Source organism: Pipistrellus hanaki (genome assembly GCF_964339955.1).
Source record: "Pipistrellus hanaki genome assembly, chromosome: 14".
Lineage (NCBI taxonomy): Eukaryota > Metazoa > Chordata > Mammalia > Chiroptera > Vespertilionidae > Pipistrellus > Pipistrellus hanaki.
Genome location: NC_140516.1, coordinates 4,230,942 through 4,250,341, shown reverse-complemented (window position 1 = coordinate 4,250,341; position 19,400 = coordinate 4,230,942). Strand labels below are relative to the sequence as shown.

Here is a 19,400-nt window from a genome sequence, read left to right as displayed (position 1 = left end):
TGATTGGGGTAAAAAGGGATATCGAAATATATTTTTCCTTTAAAATTTTGTGGTTGGGTAGAATTCTATAAAGAACAATCATAAATATGGTAAGTTATCAAAGGGGACTGACTGAACTTTTGAACATTCACATTTAAGTTTCTTACCCTCCAGCCTATTGACCTCATAGCCCGTTGGCTGTGAAGGTCCGAACACAGAGGAGTGTGCTGATTTACCCAGTTGTAATGGGGGAACCAAGTAGAGCAGTGCCACCCCCAAATCAGCGGAGTGTCAGTACAAGTGAACCTCAGTTCTGGGCCTGTCAAAAGCTATGTTGGGAGGGTGGGTGGGACAGGGATGCGTGCCTGATGGAAATGCTTTGAGTCCTACTTCCTGCTAGAAATGTGGCAGTGGCTCAAATGAGGTTCTCGATATTAATAGTAATATATATATGGAATTTCTGTTTTATTTTTCTCTTGATTAAAGTTTAAAAATTTTGTAACGCTGTCTTTTGTATTTGCAACAATAGATCACTGCATTGATGTTTCTGTATTCACATTTACCATTTAAGGAACAACAGCTAAAGAAGATCACAGCAAAGCAGAAACGCCTGCAGGCCCTCCTGGGAGGAGTGGCGGTAAAGGCTGAACTCGAGCATGCCGGTCCGGAGGAGGAGGACGCCGGTGAGGTCCTGGGAGCAGAGTCTCTGTGCTCCCAGCTGACACTGGAGGCCAGGAGTGAGTCCTGGCCTAGGTTTTCTGAAAAAGACATTTCTTTGCCTTAGTGTCAAAACTGATTTAGGAAAATTTTATTCTCTACACCTGCAGAACCAAGGTTAGAGGTGAAAGTGAAATTTTAAGTCAGTCTACTATTGGCTGCTGGTCCACATTTCGTATTATGTTTAATAAATTAGAACTCTTACATTTTTGTATAATTAATTTTATAAAGACAACTGACACCTTAATTGAGGTACAATTTGTAAGCCCAACATCATCAGCATTCATAGGATTGATTTCACATATATTTTTGAGGCATATTTGATAGGCTTTCCAAACATCAGTTTTGTTGTTTAAGGAAAGATAGCTTCATTTCAGGTATACAATGGCCATGATTTTGTTTATATCACTGTCTAAGATGGGCGTCTTTTGGAAAACCTTTTGAGAAAATGCATAAGGTCTGAAATGAAATACCTCTGTAGTCAGTGTGTATGTATGTATGTTTAGAAATTGTTTGTAGCTGTTCATTCATTTATTACTCGAAAATAAAAATTAAGGCTTCTTAACATTTAAGCTCTTCAAGCAAATATTTTCTACTAGCTCCAGAAATTTATTTAATAAGACGAGAATTATGAAGAATTAATTGAGGCAACAGAAATAATATTAAAGATGTGCACTTTTAAAGCCATGCTTTCTGCTGCTGAGGCACCATAGTTCTCACTGGTAACGGATTTTTGTTCTTGTCTGGCTGCCTAAAACTTGCTGCTGTCTTTCACCTCCTATTGATTCTTTGATAAAACTTTGCCCCGGATTAATAGTTACTTCCCCAAAAGCCTCTTTTCACCCTTAATTGGATTAATAGTTACAAATCCAAAAGCCTCTTTTCACCCTTGCTCCGCTGGCCTGCATGAGCAAATCCCGTGTTTCCCGGGATTCCTGTCTTTCAACTGGCTTTCCTTTCCGCCCTCAGACCATTCCTATTTAGTTATTTTTGGCCTACTGGCCTTATCTTAAAAGTTAATTGTTCTCAGGATTTTTTGCTGAGCCTCTTGTTGAACTTCTTCCCAAATAATCTTATCCAATTCTCCCTGACTTTTGCGGGCACCTAGGTTCTAAATTCTTACACATTTGTAGACTTACGGACTTGCCTTTTTTCTGAGCTCTTGGTTCCTATTATATCTCTCCATTGGGGCACCAGCCAGCACTTCAGACTCGTGTTCTCTCTTATCGACCTTCCTCCTCTGCCCTTTCTCAGTCCCTTGTGCCCTGCGCTCAATTTTGAAAGGCAGTGAAACAGAGTGTGTAGGACTCTTTGTGCGATCCAGCTCCTCATGTGGAAGTAGGTTTTGCTCCTCATGTGGAGGAGATGAAGTACTCACTTCCTCTTTTTCTGTTAAACATTGTACTGGACAGTGTAGTATTGGAAAAAGAGAAATAAAAAGCATAAGGATTGAAATGAAGAAATAAATCTATGTGCCCTGACTGAGAATCCAATCCATGACCTGGTTCATGGGTCAACACTCAGCCACTGAGTCACATTAGCCAGGCATTAATGATTACTGGCATATTTTTAATATTAATTAATTGTAGGAGCCTGCTGTTTACTGAGTAGCTGAGTATATTCCTTGTCCTCCTGGAGAGCGCTGGTGCCCAATGCATTGTGTCCCTCTTTCAGAGGCGGGGCCGTCCTGCGTCGGCGGCATGCTCATGCCTGCTCAGGAGACTGCTTGGGAAGAGCTCATCCGCACTGGCCAGATGACGCCTTTTGGTACCCAGATCCCTCAGAAACAGGAGAGAAAGCCTAGGAAACTAATGCTTAACGAAGCATCCGGCTTTGAGAAGTATTTGGCAGATCAAGCAAAACTGTCTTTTGAAAGGAAGAAGCAAGTTTGTAATAAAAGAGCATCTAAGAAAACTCCAGCCTCGGTTACTTCTGAGCTGAGCCCAACACTCAGTGAAAACAAACCAAACAAGAGAAGCAAAGTTCTTTCGAAAACAGACAAGCGCTTGAAAAAGCACATCAAAAAACTCCAGAAGCGGGCTCTCCAGTTCCAGGGGAAAGTGGGATTGCCGAAGGGAAAGAAACGCTTGGAGTCTGATGTGAGGCCAAAGGCAGAGGGAGATTCTGAGGGTGAAGAGTCCGAGTACTTACCCAGTGAGGAGGAGGAGGAGCGGGCGGCGGCAGAGGTGGACCTGTCTGCAGAAGGCACCGACTCGGAGCTGGGGCCTGTGCTCAAGCGGCGGAAATGGCAGAAGAAAACAACAGCGCAGGAGATGGACGGGGAGAGTTCTGGGGAAGAAGCTGAAGCTGCCAAAGGAGGAGGTCGGAAAGGAGTGAGATGCCGAGACGATGGAGATGAAGATTATTACAAACAGCGATTAAGGTCAGTCTGGGAGGTTATTATAAACAGGTTGTACCGCTTGCATTATCTTAGGTGGCAGGTTTATTAATAAATAAGAGTTCTGGACCCAGCTTAATATATTAGATCCTTGTTATCCAAAGGTCGGACTTCCTGCAGGCTTAGTGTACTCAAACCATCAGAGCCCCTGAGTCCTCAATGGAGCCGACCCAAATGCTTCTACTTTTGGGTCTTCCCTGAGATTTGGGGCAAGTCCAAGAAGAAAATCCTAGGTCTGTCTGTGGTCGGCCACATGTGGCTCTTTGGCCCCTTGAGGGTGTCTCTTCCACAAAATACCACGGCCTGGGCGAGTCTATCTTGAAGAAGTGGCGTTAGAAGAAGTTTAAGTTTAAAAAATTTGCCTCTCAAAAGAAATTTCAATCGTCGTACTGCTGCTATTTGGCTGTTGACTAATGAGTTTGCCGACTACTGTCCTAGGTGAAGGGTTTGGGAGGATGAAATGCGGGCTCCTGCAGCATGAGATGTGTGCCTTTACACCCTGTGACAAGGTTCAGGAGAAGGAAAAGTTGACTACTGTTGAGTATGCTGGATAGTTTGTTTTTTCTTTTGAAGCAGGAAAGTAATTTTGAAGGACTTTACTTCAAATAAGAGCTGAAATTTAAGCTTTAACATGTGAAAGAATAAGCTTGGCTGCTGCTTTTTTTTTTTTTTTTTTTTTTTAAGATCTTTATTGTTGAAGCTTGGTTTCTTAAATCCTCCCTCCCTACCTTGGAAAAGTAGATATCTACAGAATTATAAACCACTGTCATGCCAGAAATGTACTTCATATACACAGCATACCTGTCCTATTCACTGTCCTTTTTTTATGCTAAAGACTGACTCTGGCTTTTATTTCCATGACTTCGTTAGTATATGATGCAAGTGAGATATAAGGTAAAAGGGAAGGTGAGCGTGTTCCTTGTAATGTCAGCATTGCGTGTTGCCACACCTTTTCAGTGAGCAGAGAACAGTGCATGGTCCCAGTTTCTCCACTGTCTCCCTGAGCACAGTACTGCTGGTCTCCTGTCTCACCAGTCTCACTGCAGCTCACCGAGAGCGCTGAGTGACTCAGCACGGAGGGATCCCTTCACCAGATTTCCTTTAGGTTCATGCACGCACTCCGCCTCCCCCAGCAGTCAGTAAGTCTAAAGCCCTGTTTTGTAAGCCTTTTCAAAGAAATCTGCAGTTTCTAGGGAGAGTTGGAATTCTCCCTGGAAGGCTAGTTTTCCAGTAGCTCATTTCCCTGCCCCTGCGGCAACACCAAGCACCATGAAGAGGGGAATGAGAGGCATGCTCTCTTGGATAATCTTTACTAAGAACTGGCAGGAGCGTGAGGCAGTGTCGATGTGTGAGGTTATGTACCCTAAAGTGCAAAGGCCTCGCCGTCCAGGTGGAGGGAAAGGTGGCTATTCGATGCCCGGATGAAGTGTAGGCCCCGTGGGGGGGGGGGGGGGGTGTTTTCCAGTGAGAGTCATGTCCCATATAGGTACAGTGCATTCCTCATGACCTCCCGTCCTGTCCTGGTAGCTCTCCTGCCTCCCTCCTATGGAGTCAGGTAGCCCTATTTTCTTTTCTTGGATAAAAGAGTAAACAAATTCCTTGAGCTGCCATATTTGTGGAGCTGCCACATTTGTGGGGGCTAAGGTATGGATGTGGTCTCTGGGAAGTATCTTTCAAGAAATGGGGTGGATCTGATAGGTTCTCAAAGATAATGATTTTGGTGATGGAAACCAGGGGCATTTAGTGGATACATTTCAGGTCTGGTTGAGATAAATCAAGGAATAAGGAAGGTCTAGTCAAGTTAGACCCACAGTGGAATGACTCTCTGGAGCTGTTGTAACTTTGGCTGTTAATAGTCAGTCCTTTGGGCCAGTAGATTAACTCATTAGTTCCCTCTCATCCTATAGAGGACTGTAGTCCTAGGCTCATCCCTTAGTGTGGACTGTCTGTGGGCAGGGACAGTGAACACGTGTGAGCACTGGTGGAGGACAGGCTTCCTATCACTGGTCCCTGGTTTAGGGAGCCAGGAGAAGGGCTGGGAATACAAATTGGGAATTGGGTGCCTCTTACATTTATTAAATTGGTGAACAAGGTTGGGGTGGAATTTTAGAGGTGTAAGATTTCTAGTTGTTTTTGATACAAGGGAAGAAAATCTTTTTGGCTTTGATTGTATTTTCTATTCTTCTCTTTGGCGAGACATAATTTTTATGTGTAGGAAAGTGGGGGTAACAGTCCGTGTAGGTTCCAGTGGCTAGTTGGCCCCAGTCCTGAGAGCGGATACATATCCAGCAAGGCCAGGCAGATTTAAGTTATAGGCACTAAGGAAGGAGTGTTATCCCCTAGGTGTAGAGCAAGGAGAAGGATAATTATTTGGACTTATCTGGATTGGCAACATGTTTAAAGAAGAGTTTGAAATCTCCAATTGGCTTGCATGAGTATCCTGGATGCTGAATGGGTGTCTAGTCTTCTACCATGTAAGGTTTGACTCTGGTGTGATGCACCCAGCTTGCAATCTCAGGTATCGTGGTCTTGTTCAAACCAGCTGACCTGGCTCCATGACACACACACACTGGCTCCCCCTGCCCCCCGTCCCACATTTTTTGAACTTTGTATTATGGCCCTGTTAACACATTGTGCACCAGTAGTTTTATTGCTAGCTTTTCCCAGTGGCCAGATAAGTTTCTATTGAATGAGTACAAAACATGTTTTACAAAATGTCATACTTTAAAAAGATATTAGCTTTTAAGAACATGTAATAAATAACTCCAAAATGCAATGGGTATTTAATTTTAAGGCATGCCTTTAACATTTATGTAAAACACTGTGTAATATGAAAACATGAGAATGCTGGTGATCCGCCCGCAATGTGTTAATTATAAAGCTCTTTTAAATTCATGAAAGCGGGTGACTCTTAGACGTCTCATATCCTTTATGCTTTCAGTTTGTGCCATAAGTCTTTTATTAGCTCAAGATCAATTCTATCTAGGTATCTTTTTTTTTTTAGCTGATGCTTATGGGAATTTCCTACCAAGCCTCCTCTACAGTTTAACCTTTCCTGGGACTGGATAATAGCACTATGATCCTACTTTCTGATTTAACCCAGGGCCTCAAGTCAGTCTTTGCAGTTTTAATAATTTCTTAAGAGGTAGAACTGGGATTGGGAGCCAGGACAGGGTTGTGTAAATATGTTTCCTTCCATTTGTGGAATGATGTGGAATGTGTAATATCTAGATGTGACCACAAGGTGGTGCCAAGAATCAGCATATAGCTGCCTTTATCTTCCTGATTGAAACCAAACCAAAAAAACCAGTTGGATGGGGATTTGGGGAGATTGCTAGGGAGTCTAGACCTGACAAGTACGGTGTGGATAGAATTTTTTAAATCCTCACTCAAGGATATGTTTTACTGATTTTAGAGAGAAAGAGGGAGAAAGAAAGAGACAGAGAAATAGAGTGAAACATCGATGTGAAAGAAGCATTAATTGCCTGCCTCTCATATGCACCCCAGCTGGAAATCGAACCGAAATTCAGTCTTGTGCCCAACTGGAAATCAAACCTGCAACCCTTCGGTGCATAGGAAGACGCTCCAGCTAACTGAGCCACCCTGGCCATGCAGATAGAATTTGCCTTATGACCCTGGTGTCACCTGAAGCCATAGCTGGGATGCCTGCTGATGTGACTGGTTTTTAACTCGTTTTTTACCTTAAAGATTTTTTTCTTCTGACTTATTTTTTACTTTATTTTACATGAATAACTTTGAGCTCAAAAGGATTGATGACTCCATTCATTATGTAACTCTTAAAGAATATCTTCCCTCGCTCTGTAAGGCTTAATCCTTTGGGAAGACTGTTTCTTTGTCCTCCCCTTTGAGCCCAAAAGTGCGCTGAGTCTTGTTCAGAGGGTTTGGCTGTGTACACACATAATTCTAGGAGGGGAAGACTCAGCATTTTCAGTTGCTAATAGGTGTCAAGCTAAGTAGGATAAACATTGAAAAATGTCTTTTGGATTTGGAAATTTGGAGGCTCCATGGCTTGAGCAGGGATGGGAGGAGATTATATGAGAACAATAATAGCTAACATTATTGAATGTTGACTACTTTGCAGTGCTTCGTGTAATGTGGGTTCGTTGGTTTAAACCTCACAGCCCCTTAGGAGAGGGAACCTGAGCTCAAAAAGCTGAAGGAATCTGGGGCCTGACGTTGGTGTGGTCAGGTGGAAGCAGCCTGTCAGCTGGGTCGGGTGCAGTGCACTCAGGAGAGCCTGGCCTTCGCAACTAGCTCCGCCGTTGCTCCATGGAGGCCTGCTGCATGCTTTCCACTGCTCCCCGAAATGCTGCTGGAGGCCGCGCCCCCAGACCCACTCTCCCCGGTGCTCTGTCTCCATTTTATTGTTTGGGTATTTCATATAGTTTGCATTTCTTTCTTCTTTTTAAAAAAATATATTTTATTGATTTTGTTCAGAGAGGAAGAGAGAGGGATAGAGAGTTAGAAACATCGATGAGAGCGAGGCATTGATCAGCTGCCTCTTGCACACCCCCTACTGGGGATATGCCCGCAACCAAGGTACATGCCCTTGACCGGAATCGAACCCGGGACCTTTCAGTCCCCAAGCCGACGCTCTATCCATTGAGCCAAACCGGTTTCGGCATAGTTTGCATTTCTGTAGTGCACTGGAGATGTCTAGAGATGTCTCCCTTTGTGCTGGGATTGTCCCTATGGGTCCATCATTTGGATCCTGGTTTCCCCTGGGTGAGGATTCAGCACCTTTAGGTGGCACTTACATAAAGGCCAAATTACCGTGTAGAGCTTGACTTAAACACACACACACACACACACACAAAGCACAAACCAGTATGGTGACTACAGTTAAGTTAGTAATACTGTATTGCATATTTGAAAGTTGCTAAGAGAGTACATTTTAAGTATTCTCATCCCAAGAAAAACAATTTATAATTATGTGTGGTAGCAGATGTTTATTAGACTTTCTGTAGGGATCACTTTGCAACATACGCAAGTATCAAATCTTATGTTGTATACCTGAAACTAATATAGTGTTATATGTCAATTATATCCCAATTAAAAAAAATAACCAACATCACTTGATTCCTAAAAATCTGAATTTGGTAAAAGTTTAATATGGACTTGATCTAGAAACCTAAATATAATTAGTTTCTGGGACTTAATTTCTTTCTCAAGAAATAAAACTATGTCCTTTTTGATTTTCTTCTAAGGGTCTGTATTTCTTTTTTTTAAATTTATTTTATTCTTTGTTGTTTATAGTATTACATATGTCTTCTTTTTCCCCGTTGACCTCTCCTGGGCGCCGCCCCCCCCCCCCCCCCCCCCCCCCCGCGCCCCACCGGCACATTTAGGGGACAGGGGTTGTAAGAGATCAACCAAAAAGTCGGTGTTATTTTTTTATTTTTATTTTTTTAATATATATTTTTATTGATTTTTTACAGAGAGGAAGAGAGAGGGATAGAGAGTTAGAAACATCGATGACAGAGAATCATCGATCAGCTGCCTCTTGCACGCCCCCCACTGGGGATGTGCCCGCAATCAAGGTACATGCCCTTGACCGGAATCAAACCTGGGACCTTTCAGTCCGCAGGCCGACGCTCTATCCACATAGTCACACAGGTTTTGGCGGTGTTGTTGTTGTTGTTGTTGTTTTTTAATTTTTTTTATTCACTTTAGAGGGGAAGGGAGAGGGAGAGTGATATGGAAACATCAATGGTGATAGAGAATTATTGATCGGCTGCCTCTTGCACACCCCCACTGGGGATTGAGCCCACAACCTGGGCATGTGCCCTTGACTGTACTCAGACCTGGGACCCTTCAGTCTGCTCTATCCACTGAGCAAAACCAGCTAGGGCCAAAAAGTCTGTGTTTTGAAGAGAAGCAAAAATTACTGCCTTAAAGAATTTTCTTAGGGTGCATCTTGCCTTCTTTTAAATGATAAAGCTAAGACACAAATGAAGACTAATTTAGCTTTGTGCTCTGCATACACCTCTCATTCTCAGCTCCAGTGCATAATTGTCTGCATCAGTCTTAATTTACTCTGTGCGATCTGGACTCCTAACTGAGGCTATTTCATCTGCTTAGATGTGCCAATTAAGTCCACCCAGAAAGACCATAAAAAGGCAGATAAGAAAAGTAAAACACCGAGTATCTCAATTTAGCAAATTAGAGTAATCTGTAAGGAATTCTGAGCTGTCTGAAATAGAGAATCCAGTGCGCTGCAGAAATGCAAACGATATTAAATACCCAGCTTGGTGCCTTGAATATACTTTTAAAAGTCAAATTGTACTTATTGTGCTTCTGTTGTAGAATTTCTTTCATGGATATTGCAGTCAGTGGAGAATGATCCTCAGATTGGAATTTCACCCTGTATTAAGAGTGATTTAACTATATCATTGTGACTTCCTCACAGTCCACGTAGATCCAAACTACTCTGGCCTTGGTGGCCTTGCAATGTAAAAATGAAGACAGAGCAGTAAGGTAAAATTTGTGACTTTGTTTCAGGGAGAGCATTTTGTTAATATATGATCTCAAGTTTATGAATAATTTGACAGTTCCTATTAATAGGTATGTTTTCCATTTTTTGTGGGTTGTGTAGGCAGTTGAGTATATTGGATTGTCTAATATTAAATGTGTCTTATACATCAGTTCAATCCAGATTATCTATAGTCAAAGAACTAAACTGATTTTATTGCTCCTTGGACAGATGGCAAATGCCGAGTGAAAAGTGAGTTTGGACTCATTGTGCACAGTATTGAGGTTGGGAAGAAATCACATTATTGCGCGAAAATGAAAACCATCTTTTTCCTCCTTAAACTTTAGCAATGGCATTTTTTGAGACAAATTTGAATTGAGGTTTAGTAGAATTTGATTTGCTCTTGTATATTGTAGTTGTTTGCATTGTATAGCAATTAATGAAATAATTATCTACTCTTTGCTTGGTACTAGCAAAGGTAGTTTTGGGGATTTTGAAAAATACATTTTGAGAGGCAAGGTTATGTAAGAATAAGGAGTGCAGATTCTGGAGCCCGATGATCTGGGTTTGAATCTTCACATTGCTGATCTTGGGCAGGCTATGATGGTGTGTTTGTATGTAAGTAGGTATAATTTCTATATTTTTAAAAATTAATCCTCACCCAATTGATTTTTAGAGAAAGTGGAGAAAGAGGGAAAGACAGAGAGAAATATCTATGTGAGAGGAGCCTGCAACCAAGGTCCATGTCCTTGAATGGAATCAAACTGGGGGCCCTTCAGTCTGACACTCTGTCCACTGAGCTAAGCCGGCTAGGGTTGTATGTATAATTTCAAAACACAGCTTGACCAGAGTTAGCTGACATTATTTAAAGAAGTGATATTTGGCAGAGGTTAGAAATCACAGGCCATGAAATCAGAATGCCAAAGTCTCATCTGGTAGCTTTGAGATTTTGTGGATATCCTCATCCATACAGTGTGAATCACAGCAGCACCTTCTTCAAGGGCATTATGAGAATTACAAACAATAATATGTCCAAGATACTTGGCAAATGTCAGGCCAAGTAAATATTAGCTGTTTTTGTTATTTGCATGCCCACTGGGTGAAACATTACTACAAAGTTCCCATCAAGCTGGTAAGGGGTCCATGAGAATCATAAATATTGATATATACGAAAAGGTGGCTTCTCTCTAAAGTAAAAGGCAGTTTCACAATTGGTTTTAATATGCTTAGCCAAATCATTAGCTGTTACAAACTTAGTTTTGTTGATTTTAGGCTTTTCTTACTTTTCATACATTTTTTAATTGATATGATTAACACTCAGTGATAAAGTATCACTTAGTGACAAATATAAGTACATTTTCAGTAGTTTGGGGAAAAATAAAAAAAAAATGACATTTCCTCTGAACACACTAGGGGGCACTAGACATCTGCCCAGGGACTATTCTTCAAACTTCATTGGTTCTAAGTGTGGGTATGTCAAGATAACACTGGTTCCTCACAGATCTCTTTGTTCTAAGGTTAGTGTTCCGGGTCCTTCTGTTGTGCCATGTAAGGCTGGGTTTACACACTCTTGCTGTCCTGGTTGTGCAGGATGTTCTGTCCAGAGTGGATACAGTGATCTTGATTTTGGCTGGCAGTAGGGATAGGCTAGCAGGATGGCCTCCTGCCTGTCCAAGATTGCTATATGTGTTTTATTGTTTATTCACCTTTAACCTGCAGCTAACTAAAATTTCTCAGCTTTACCTTTTTGTGTGTGTAATCTGCCAATAATTATAAAAGCATCTGACATGAATGCTGTGTAAAAAACAACAACATGCAGTTTTAATCCAAAGGGTATAATACATATATAATCTCATTTAGTTTTATAAAAACCTAATATTGTTCACTTTGTAGTCAAGGAGACAAATGCAGTAATTGTTAAATGATGTTTTTAAGGTTCAGACCTCTCCTTACCTATTGCAGATCTATAGTGCAGCTCTCTGCCTATATCTTGCTCTCATTGGATGTCTTAAATCTTTTTTTTTTTTTTTTACTGGGTTTTCCTCTGGTGGCTGCCATTGGGGAAGGGAGGCTGTAGGAGTTAGAACCACCCCCCAGGTGAATAACACACTCACTCATTTTATTTGCTTGCAGCTGTGATTATTATATGTCTGGATTACAGAAAAAGATGAAGGTGGGAACATAAAAAGCATTTTCTTTCTGCTAATGTAAATATACGCTAGGGCTAGTTAACATCTTTCTTCCTCTATCAGAAGACAAAGTCTTACATAAAAAGTTTAATCTCTTGCCCACGGTTCCACCTGGCCCTAGGGAAGCTTGGGCTTTACCTTGGGGCTTCGGATTCTTCCCATGAGCCCCTGTGCAGAACCTAGCTGCAAAGTGAATCCCCTGGGAGACCCCAAAGACAGAACTTAGAACTTGAAGATGACTTACAACATTTTTATGTTCAATATAACATTTTTGGGTATAAAATTCTAAGTTAGAATTTCTCTGACCTTGCAGTTGCTGTTGGCCTGGCTGATTCTTCATAGTGGACCTTGGCCCTGTTATCCAGTTGCTACAGCCAGTAGTAGTTCCTTAGGTCACGTGTGTGGGAGTGGGAAATGCAGGGGAGGGAGGCTGTAAATGAGATGGAACTGGAAGTTTCTTGAACCCATTTCTGAGTGACTCACTTAAATCATTTTCCAACCCTGATTTTTCCTTATTTCCAGCCCAATTCTGAACTTCATTCATTCATTCATTCAGCATTTATTGAGTGTCTGTGGTGAGGTGGGCATTTATACTAGTCTCTGGGGATATAAAAATGACTAAGACAGTCTCTATTCTCAAGTGGCTCCCAGCCTGAAGGGGAGACAGATACGGATTTCAAAAGATACTAGCAGAGACAGCGGGCATGCCTGAGGGACCAAGGGGTTGAGGAAGCACCTGGAGGACATGATGGCTGACTGGCTGGTGAGGGAGGCGCTAGTTGGGCAGAGGTGTAAAGGGTCCACAGATGCGGGATGTGCTGGAGCAGGGGAGGTTGGGGACAGTGCAGGAATGCAGAGGCACAGATAGGAGGCCACAAGGGATGACATTCTGCCACCTCTCTGTGTTTTTCCGCTGTGTGTATGGAATACTCTTGCCATGCTGGAAATTTCTCTTTTGGAAGTAAATTAACTTTAAGTGGTGGCAACTAGCTCTCCAGTGTATTGTTAGAGTTTCATTGACAAGGTACCCAGTAAGTTACAACTGGAGGAAGTATTGTTTCTGGTACAGTTCAACTGGTGCCCGCATTGCTAGCAGTATGGCTCTGGGTCCGTGCTGCTACTGATAGATGGTTATTGTGGTATCAGCCCCAGGCCTCATGGCCTGGGCCCGGTTCTCATTCTGCATGAGTGCGGGGGAACCAGGGAGTGTTTTCTCTGCTTGCATCTGCTTGGAATTGAAGTTTATGTTTATTGCTAGGTTCTCTTCTAAGTGGCTGCCAGTGGAGTCAACAGCGGGCTGACTGTGGTCGTTGTGTGAGGAGCTAGAGACTGCCAGAAACACCAGGCCCACTTTGTTTTATGCGGCTGCAGCTGTGACTATTACATGTGTGAGTTTTTTAAAATGAGAATAGAAAACAGGAAAAAGTTATTTCTTTTCCAAAAATGTAACTATAGAATTTAGACATTTTGGAGCCATTTCTAATGTTTAAGATTTCAGATTTCTTGGGCCCGGATCTTATTTTTCTGCCATCAACTAATTTTAAGTCATTCTGTGTTATAGAAAAGTCATTTGTTATATAAAAGATGGACCTGCTTCACAACAGTTCACTATAATAGTCTGTTACAGAACTTTTAAAGTGAGGTATTCCAGCAGGTACCCTCTGATGGCCACTGTCTTTATTCATGCTGATCATGTTACTTGTAATAATCTACTTAGCATCTGTTTGATAAACCTGTTTAGTTTAGTTCAGATGGACTTGTTCAGGAGTTCTGTCAAATTTGGTGGTGCTTTGCAGTATCGTGTGCAATTGTATTGGACTACATATTCCTTTGTTCCCCTCTGTGGGCATAGTAATGGCTCCTGCCTCAGGTGGTGGAGGGTTTCACACATATAGGTAGCATTACATCTAATGGTAGGTTAATTCACTTAGCATTTATTTTATTTTAGGCTTATGCTAATAAGTGCTTTACATGTGACACTTCATTTACCATATTTTTCGGACCATAAGACGCACCGGACCGTAAGACACACCAGTTTTTAGAGAAGGGAAATGAAGAAAAAAAGATTCTGAAACAAATAGTGTCCTAAAATATTTTATGTGCATTAAAACCCAACATCACAGTCATAAACACATGTAATCAATCCTGTAAAGTAAACAGCAGCATTTAGAACCATTTTAGAGCCGGGCAAGCACACAGAGACCATACAGAGCCGGGCAAGTAAAAAAACTTTTTTTTTACAGTATATGTGTAGGCTATATTTGGACCATAAGACGCAGGGACTTTTCCCCCCCACTTCTGGGGGGAAAAAAGTGCGTTTTATGGTCCGAAAAATACAGTAATTCTCGCCCAAACCCAGGGAAATGGACGCTGTTGTTCTCCCCATCTCACAGTTGAGGAAACTTAGGTGCTAAACAGATTAATTTACTTGCTTTGGTTTAGGGAGCTAATAAACAGCAGTCAGGATGTGGTTCTGGACCACTGAGACCAGGACTCTATGTTTGGGCCTGCGCTTAATGCATGTCTAACCCAGTGTTCACAGCACAGAATACCCTCGACATCTGCTGGCCAGACAGAACCTCCGCCTTCCAGGCTGTGAGAGCGAGAAAGAGCACGAGACCCTCGAGGGCAATGAGGATGGAACAGCACCTGTTTCTCTCAGGATTCAGATGACGCTGGCTCTCCTCCTCCTCCATAGCGTGCCTGGTGCTTCTTGTCAGCCCGCGCTTGGCGCTGCCCTGCGTGGACTCTAGTGGCATGGGCAGGTCTGTTTTGGCTACAAGCCACCTAGGAATTGCTGCTTTGTGGAACAGAGAATCTCTTAGCTTGAGCCACATGGGCATGTGGTTTTTTAGCTGGTATTTTATGTCTCTCATAATGTGTACGTATATGATTCTACTGGGTGATTTGTCTTCACAATGATACAAATATTTATAGGTAATAATGATTTTTCTCCACCACCTTCAGTCATCCTTTAGCCAAGCTGAATAAATGTTTGTTTCTTGTCATCTTTCTTTATGAAGCGGATGACGCTGGGATGCATTCATTTCTATAGTGGCTTCTGTGGTTTCCGAGGTGCTGTGTTCTGTGCTGACACGATGCCTGCATTTAAGAGGGAGGCAGAGAGGGAGGAGGAAGCTGATACCCTGTTGGTACAGAGTGATGTGGTGGGAAATTTAACAGCCACAAAGATGTATGGGCTGAGTCTAAGGAGATGTTGGTCATCTGTCAGTGAATTTCTTGTATATAAAGTATTTAAGCCAGATTTAAAAAGCCAGTAACTTCTGGTGTTTTTCTTTTTTTCTTATAAGATTGTCTGTGAGTATTTGCAAATGAAGTGCTTTTTAAGTACTGTGATAGTTTTTGTGATTTTTCCACAAATTTTATGTTATCCACAAATTTTCTACGTACGGTATCCTTGGTTTTGAGCTCTGATGGTAAGAATTTGGATACTGAGGAACATCTCATTTGAATTTGCTTGCTTGCTAAATTTCAGGTAGTGAGTAGCAAGAATTCATACATGTATGTCAAGAAAAGGTATGAATATTTAAGTTCCACTTTAAAGGATACCTATATGGAAGGGTTTTCCAGCCTTGGCACTATTGGCCTTTGAGATCAGCTAACATTTTGTTGTAGAGGACTGTCCTGTACGTTGTAGGGTGCTTAGAATCCCTGGCCTCAGCCAGCTCTATGCTAGTAGTTGAAGAAACCAATATGTCTCCAGGCATTGCCAAATCCCCCTGTGACAAGGGGGCAATGGAGCACGGTCAGTTGAGAACCACGGCTGTATGCCATTGCATGTAACTATTAATAAGTTTATAATGAAGAATAGCAGGGGCTGTTACATAGCCCACCGCATCACTCTTCATTTAACCAGTTGCCTGGAAATTAAGGAAGAAAAATACAAATAAAAGAGAGGAAGAGATTGTCTTTAGAAGTTAAGCACAAAAAGATGATTAATTTTTTACATAAAAAGACTGTCACATACTAAATCTTATATAACAGCTGTTTCCTTAGACTTGTCCATATACTGTTTGTGCCTCTTCTGTTTGCTGTTCTTTGGAAATTACCAGCAATGCTGATTTAGTGCCCTGAGAAGCAGTTTCAGATCACCAGCCTGTCTTCCTTAGTGGTTTCGGTTAAACTTCACTAACTCTTCCTTTTGCTACTTTGAAGAGTTGAAATTTTCATCAAGTCAAGAATTTATCAAAGGAGGTTTTAAGCAGTTCCCTGGGTGGATCACCTGTTGCTCTGTTTGGCCTCCATGCTGGCTTGGTAATTGATACCGGAGAATCCACCATGTGCAATATCATTCTAACCTTTTCTCCTTTACCTCCCCTTAGATGTGCAATGTTTTTCTTGCAAGAGAGGCAGATAAATGCCTTCTTACATATGTTGCTGTGAGCTTTTTATTTGGAAGGCATTTATCAGTATCAGTGCTTTATTTCCACCATTTTATGGAATTTAAAATGTCACTTGCAAGCCTACTAAAAAGTCATCCTTTTATAAATGGAAAAAAGTAAAATGTGAGGCTATTGACTTTTTTTTTTTTTTTTTTTTTTTTTTTTTCTAACTTGTGACACCAGTGTCCATTGTAGTTATATGAATACAGAATTAGGTTGGCTAACTGGCTTCAACTTCCCAACAACCTTGGCATGTTGCTGAGACTTTTAGATCTTACACATTTTGTTCTTTTATGTGTATACTAGAGTCCTGGTGCATGAAATTGGTGCATGGCGGGGGTTGTTCCTCAGCTCATCCTGTGCCCTCTCACTGTCCGGGACCCCTTGGACATCTCTCTCACAATCCAGGATCCCTCACTCCTTAATGCCAGGCTTGCTGCTCCTTAGCAACAGGCTGCTGACTGCTCAGCTTACTGCTCCTTAGCACTGCCGTGGGGGCAGGAGAAGCTCCCATCACCACTGCTGCACTTGCCAGCCATGAACCCTGCTTCTGGCAGAGCAACACTCCCCCTGTTGTCATTGCACATCATACCAACCGGTTGTTCTGGTCATTCCCCTATAATGGTCACTTAGGCTTTTATTATATATACTAGTGGCCCAGTGCACGAAATTCGGAGGGTTCCCTCAGTTCAGCCTGCACCCTCTCTAATCAGGGACCCCACAGGGATTGGGCCTAAATTGGCAGTAAAACATCCCTCTCGCAATCTGGGACTGCTGGCTCCTAACTGCTCGCCTGCCTGCCTGATTACCCCTAACTGCCTCTGCCTGCCTGGTCACCCCCAACAGCCCTCCTCTGCCAGCCTGATCTTGCCTCCAACTGCCCTCCCTTGCAGGCCTGATCTCGCCCCCAATTGCCTTAAAACCCCTCCTCATTCCCAGCTTAGGTTCTGCCTTTGTAGTTCACCCAGATTAGGTTCTAATTGGTCAATTTTTATGCCAGTCAGTGTCAAAAGCTCCGCCTCCTAGGCAGCCATTGGCTCCTCACAGTTCACCCAGATTTGGTTTTGATTGGTCGATTTCTATGCCAGTAAGCATCAAAAGCTCTGCTTCCTAGACAGTCATTGGCTCCTCTAAGTTCACCCAGATTTGGTTCTGATTGGTCAGTTTTATGCTAGTCAGCATCTCTAGGCCTATCTCTGTGCCTGATTAGAGAGGTAGGGCTGATTAGCAGCCCCTGAGGAGGCCCAGAGAGAAAGAGAGAGGCAAGGACTGATCAGACCTTGCCTCTCTTTCCAGGCCTCTCTCCTGCCCTGATCCACAGGCCCTCCCCCCCCCCCCCCCCCAGTCAGTGCTGGGTGGCTACTGCAATCCAGCACTGATTGCAGGACTAACTTTCGGTGTTCTTTTGAGCTTTCGGTTGTTATGGTTACTGCCTTTTTATTATATAGATAGATGGTATTATCCTTCTGAAATATTGTATAAATATTCATTTTATTTTATATTTGAAAAGCATTATGTACTAAATTTGAAACCTAGATTTTATTTGGTGAACACACTTTTTTCTCATTGGTATAATTATCAGTACTTTTATATTATTGATGCCCTCCCATTAAGTAATCAATGTGTGAACCCAATTATAGTCAGATTGACCAAAAATTTGCCTTATATTCAAGATATTGTGCTGTTTTGTGGTATTGCTAGCATATTTTTAGCACAGAAATAGTAATTAGAAATAAAATATTTTTTGTTATACTGCTGTTTTGGAGATACTTAGCCACACTGAAATTTTCACTGAATCGTTTGTAAAATTAAGTTCATATATCTTAGGAACTAGCAGAGAAGTTTTCCCTCAGGGTGTATTCCAAATGAGGAACAGGTAGTTTTGATAATGAATTGGGACCTTAAAAATATTTGTATAGTGCAGCTACAATAATTCAAATAAGAATTGAATTGAGAAGGATGGAAAAGAGAATTAGTTGTTTTTCTTCTTTGAATATTGGTGTTTTGGGCGAAAAAAGATCAGTCTAACTTGCCTGTTTTTTCCTGTGCATTATCTAGAATGACCTATTTTAATCTGTCTTCTAATCAAAATAATGGAAATATGATTTTTCTTTTCATGTAGGAGATGGAATAAGCTGAGACTGCAGGACAAAGAGAAGTGTCTGAAGCTTGAAGATGATTCTGAGGAAAGTGATGCTGAGTTTGATGAAGGTTTTAAAGTGCCAGGTTTCCTGTTCAAAAAGCTTTTCAAGTATGTGCCATGTGTTTTTTCTTTTTATTCTGTCATCAAGCCGTTGTGTGCAGATTAATATTTTAGGAATTACATAGCAGTTACCTGTAGGCCCTTAGGTACTTGCAGCAATTTATTGCAAATAGATGCTGTCAAATGAAATTTTAGCCACATGCTGTTCATTAAAATTAGATGATAATAAATTGACTACAGTGCGCGTTGGGTATGTTTGTAAACTGATGAATCTATATGGACCTGTCTTGCAGACTAAAAGCAGCACATTTAAAACCCATCTACACTGAGTTATTTTATTGTTCTTAGTAGTTTTTAGGAACCAAACCTCTAATTTGTTAAATCAGGTTAAGAAGAGTTTTATATTAAAATCAATATTGGGAAGGTTTTTTACTTCTATATGGAATAAAAAAACTGTTTAGATTATTTTCTGAGTGCCCTATATTGTACCTAAGGGTATAATACTTTTGAACTGACCAAATGCGCATCTAAATATTTTATGTAGATGTCCTAATGTCAAAAAAGAAGATATAGACAAACACCTTCAGGATTGAGTTGCTCTTTGAAACTGACTATGCTTCATATGTGAAGTGGCCTCCGTGTTAGAACCGGATGCCGCATGGAGGCGCATGCGGAAAGCCTGCCCGGCGCTGGCCGTCTCCGTGATGAATGAATACTGAGGCACACTTTCAGTCTCATCACTCTGGGGACTTGCTTAACAAGTACTTCAGGAAGGCTTCTTAGATACATATAGGAAGTTAAACCATTAAATAGCTTCTTTCTGTCTCTCGTCATCAGTTGGTAGTTGGGTGCGGGATGCAAACTTATTTGAAATGGTTATGTTTAATCTTAATAGATTTACCTGTCAGCCATGCTTTAAACTCCTGCAAGATGTCTTTTTAAAAATAGCATGCTTTTTATATTTCATCTCAAAGAGTTTTTATAGTTTTAATTTTTCTTGGAGTGTGGGGGAGAAAGC

The 19,400-nt window shown here is 41.7% G+C and overlaps 1 protein-coding gene across 3 annotated transcripts in view; it reads left to right on the top strand.

Moving 5' to 3' along the window:
• The window catches only part of ERCC6 (ERCC excision repair 6, chromatin remodeling factor), an 82,608-nt gene that overhangs the window by 7,826 nt on the left and 55,382 nt on the right, over positions 1 to 19,400 (top strand). For all 3 annotated transcript variants that reach the window (XM_084904717.1, XM_084904719.1, XM_084904718.1), the window contains exons 4-6: positions 551 to 662; positions 2,371 to 3,079; positions 18,302 to 18,430. In XM_084904717.1, the coding sequence (XP_084760843.1) occupies positions 551 to 662; positions 2,371 to 3,079; positions 18,302 to 18,430 (950 nt within the window). The remainder of the gene's footprint in view (positions 1 to 550; positions 663 to 2,370; positions 3,080 to 18,301; positions 18,431 to 19,400) is intronic.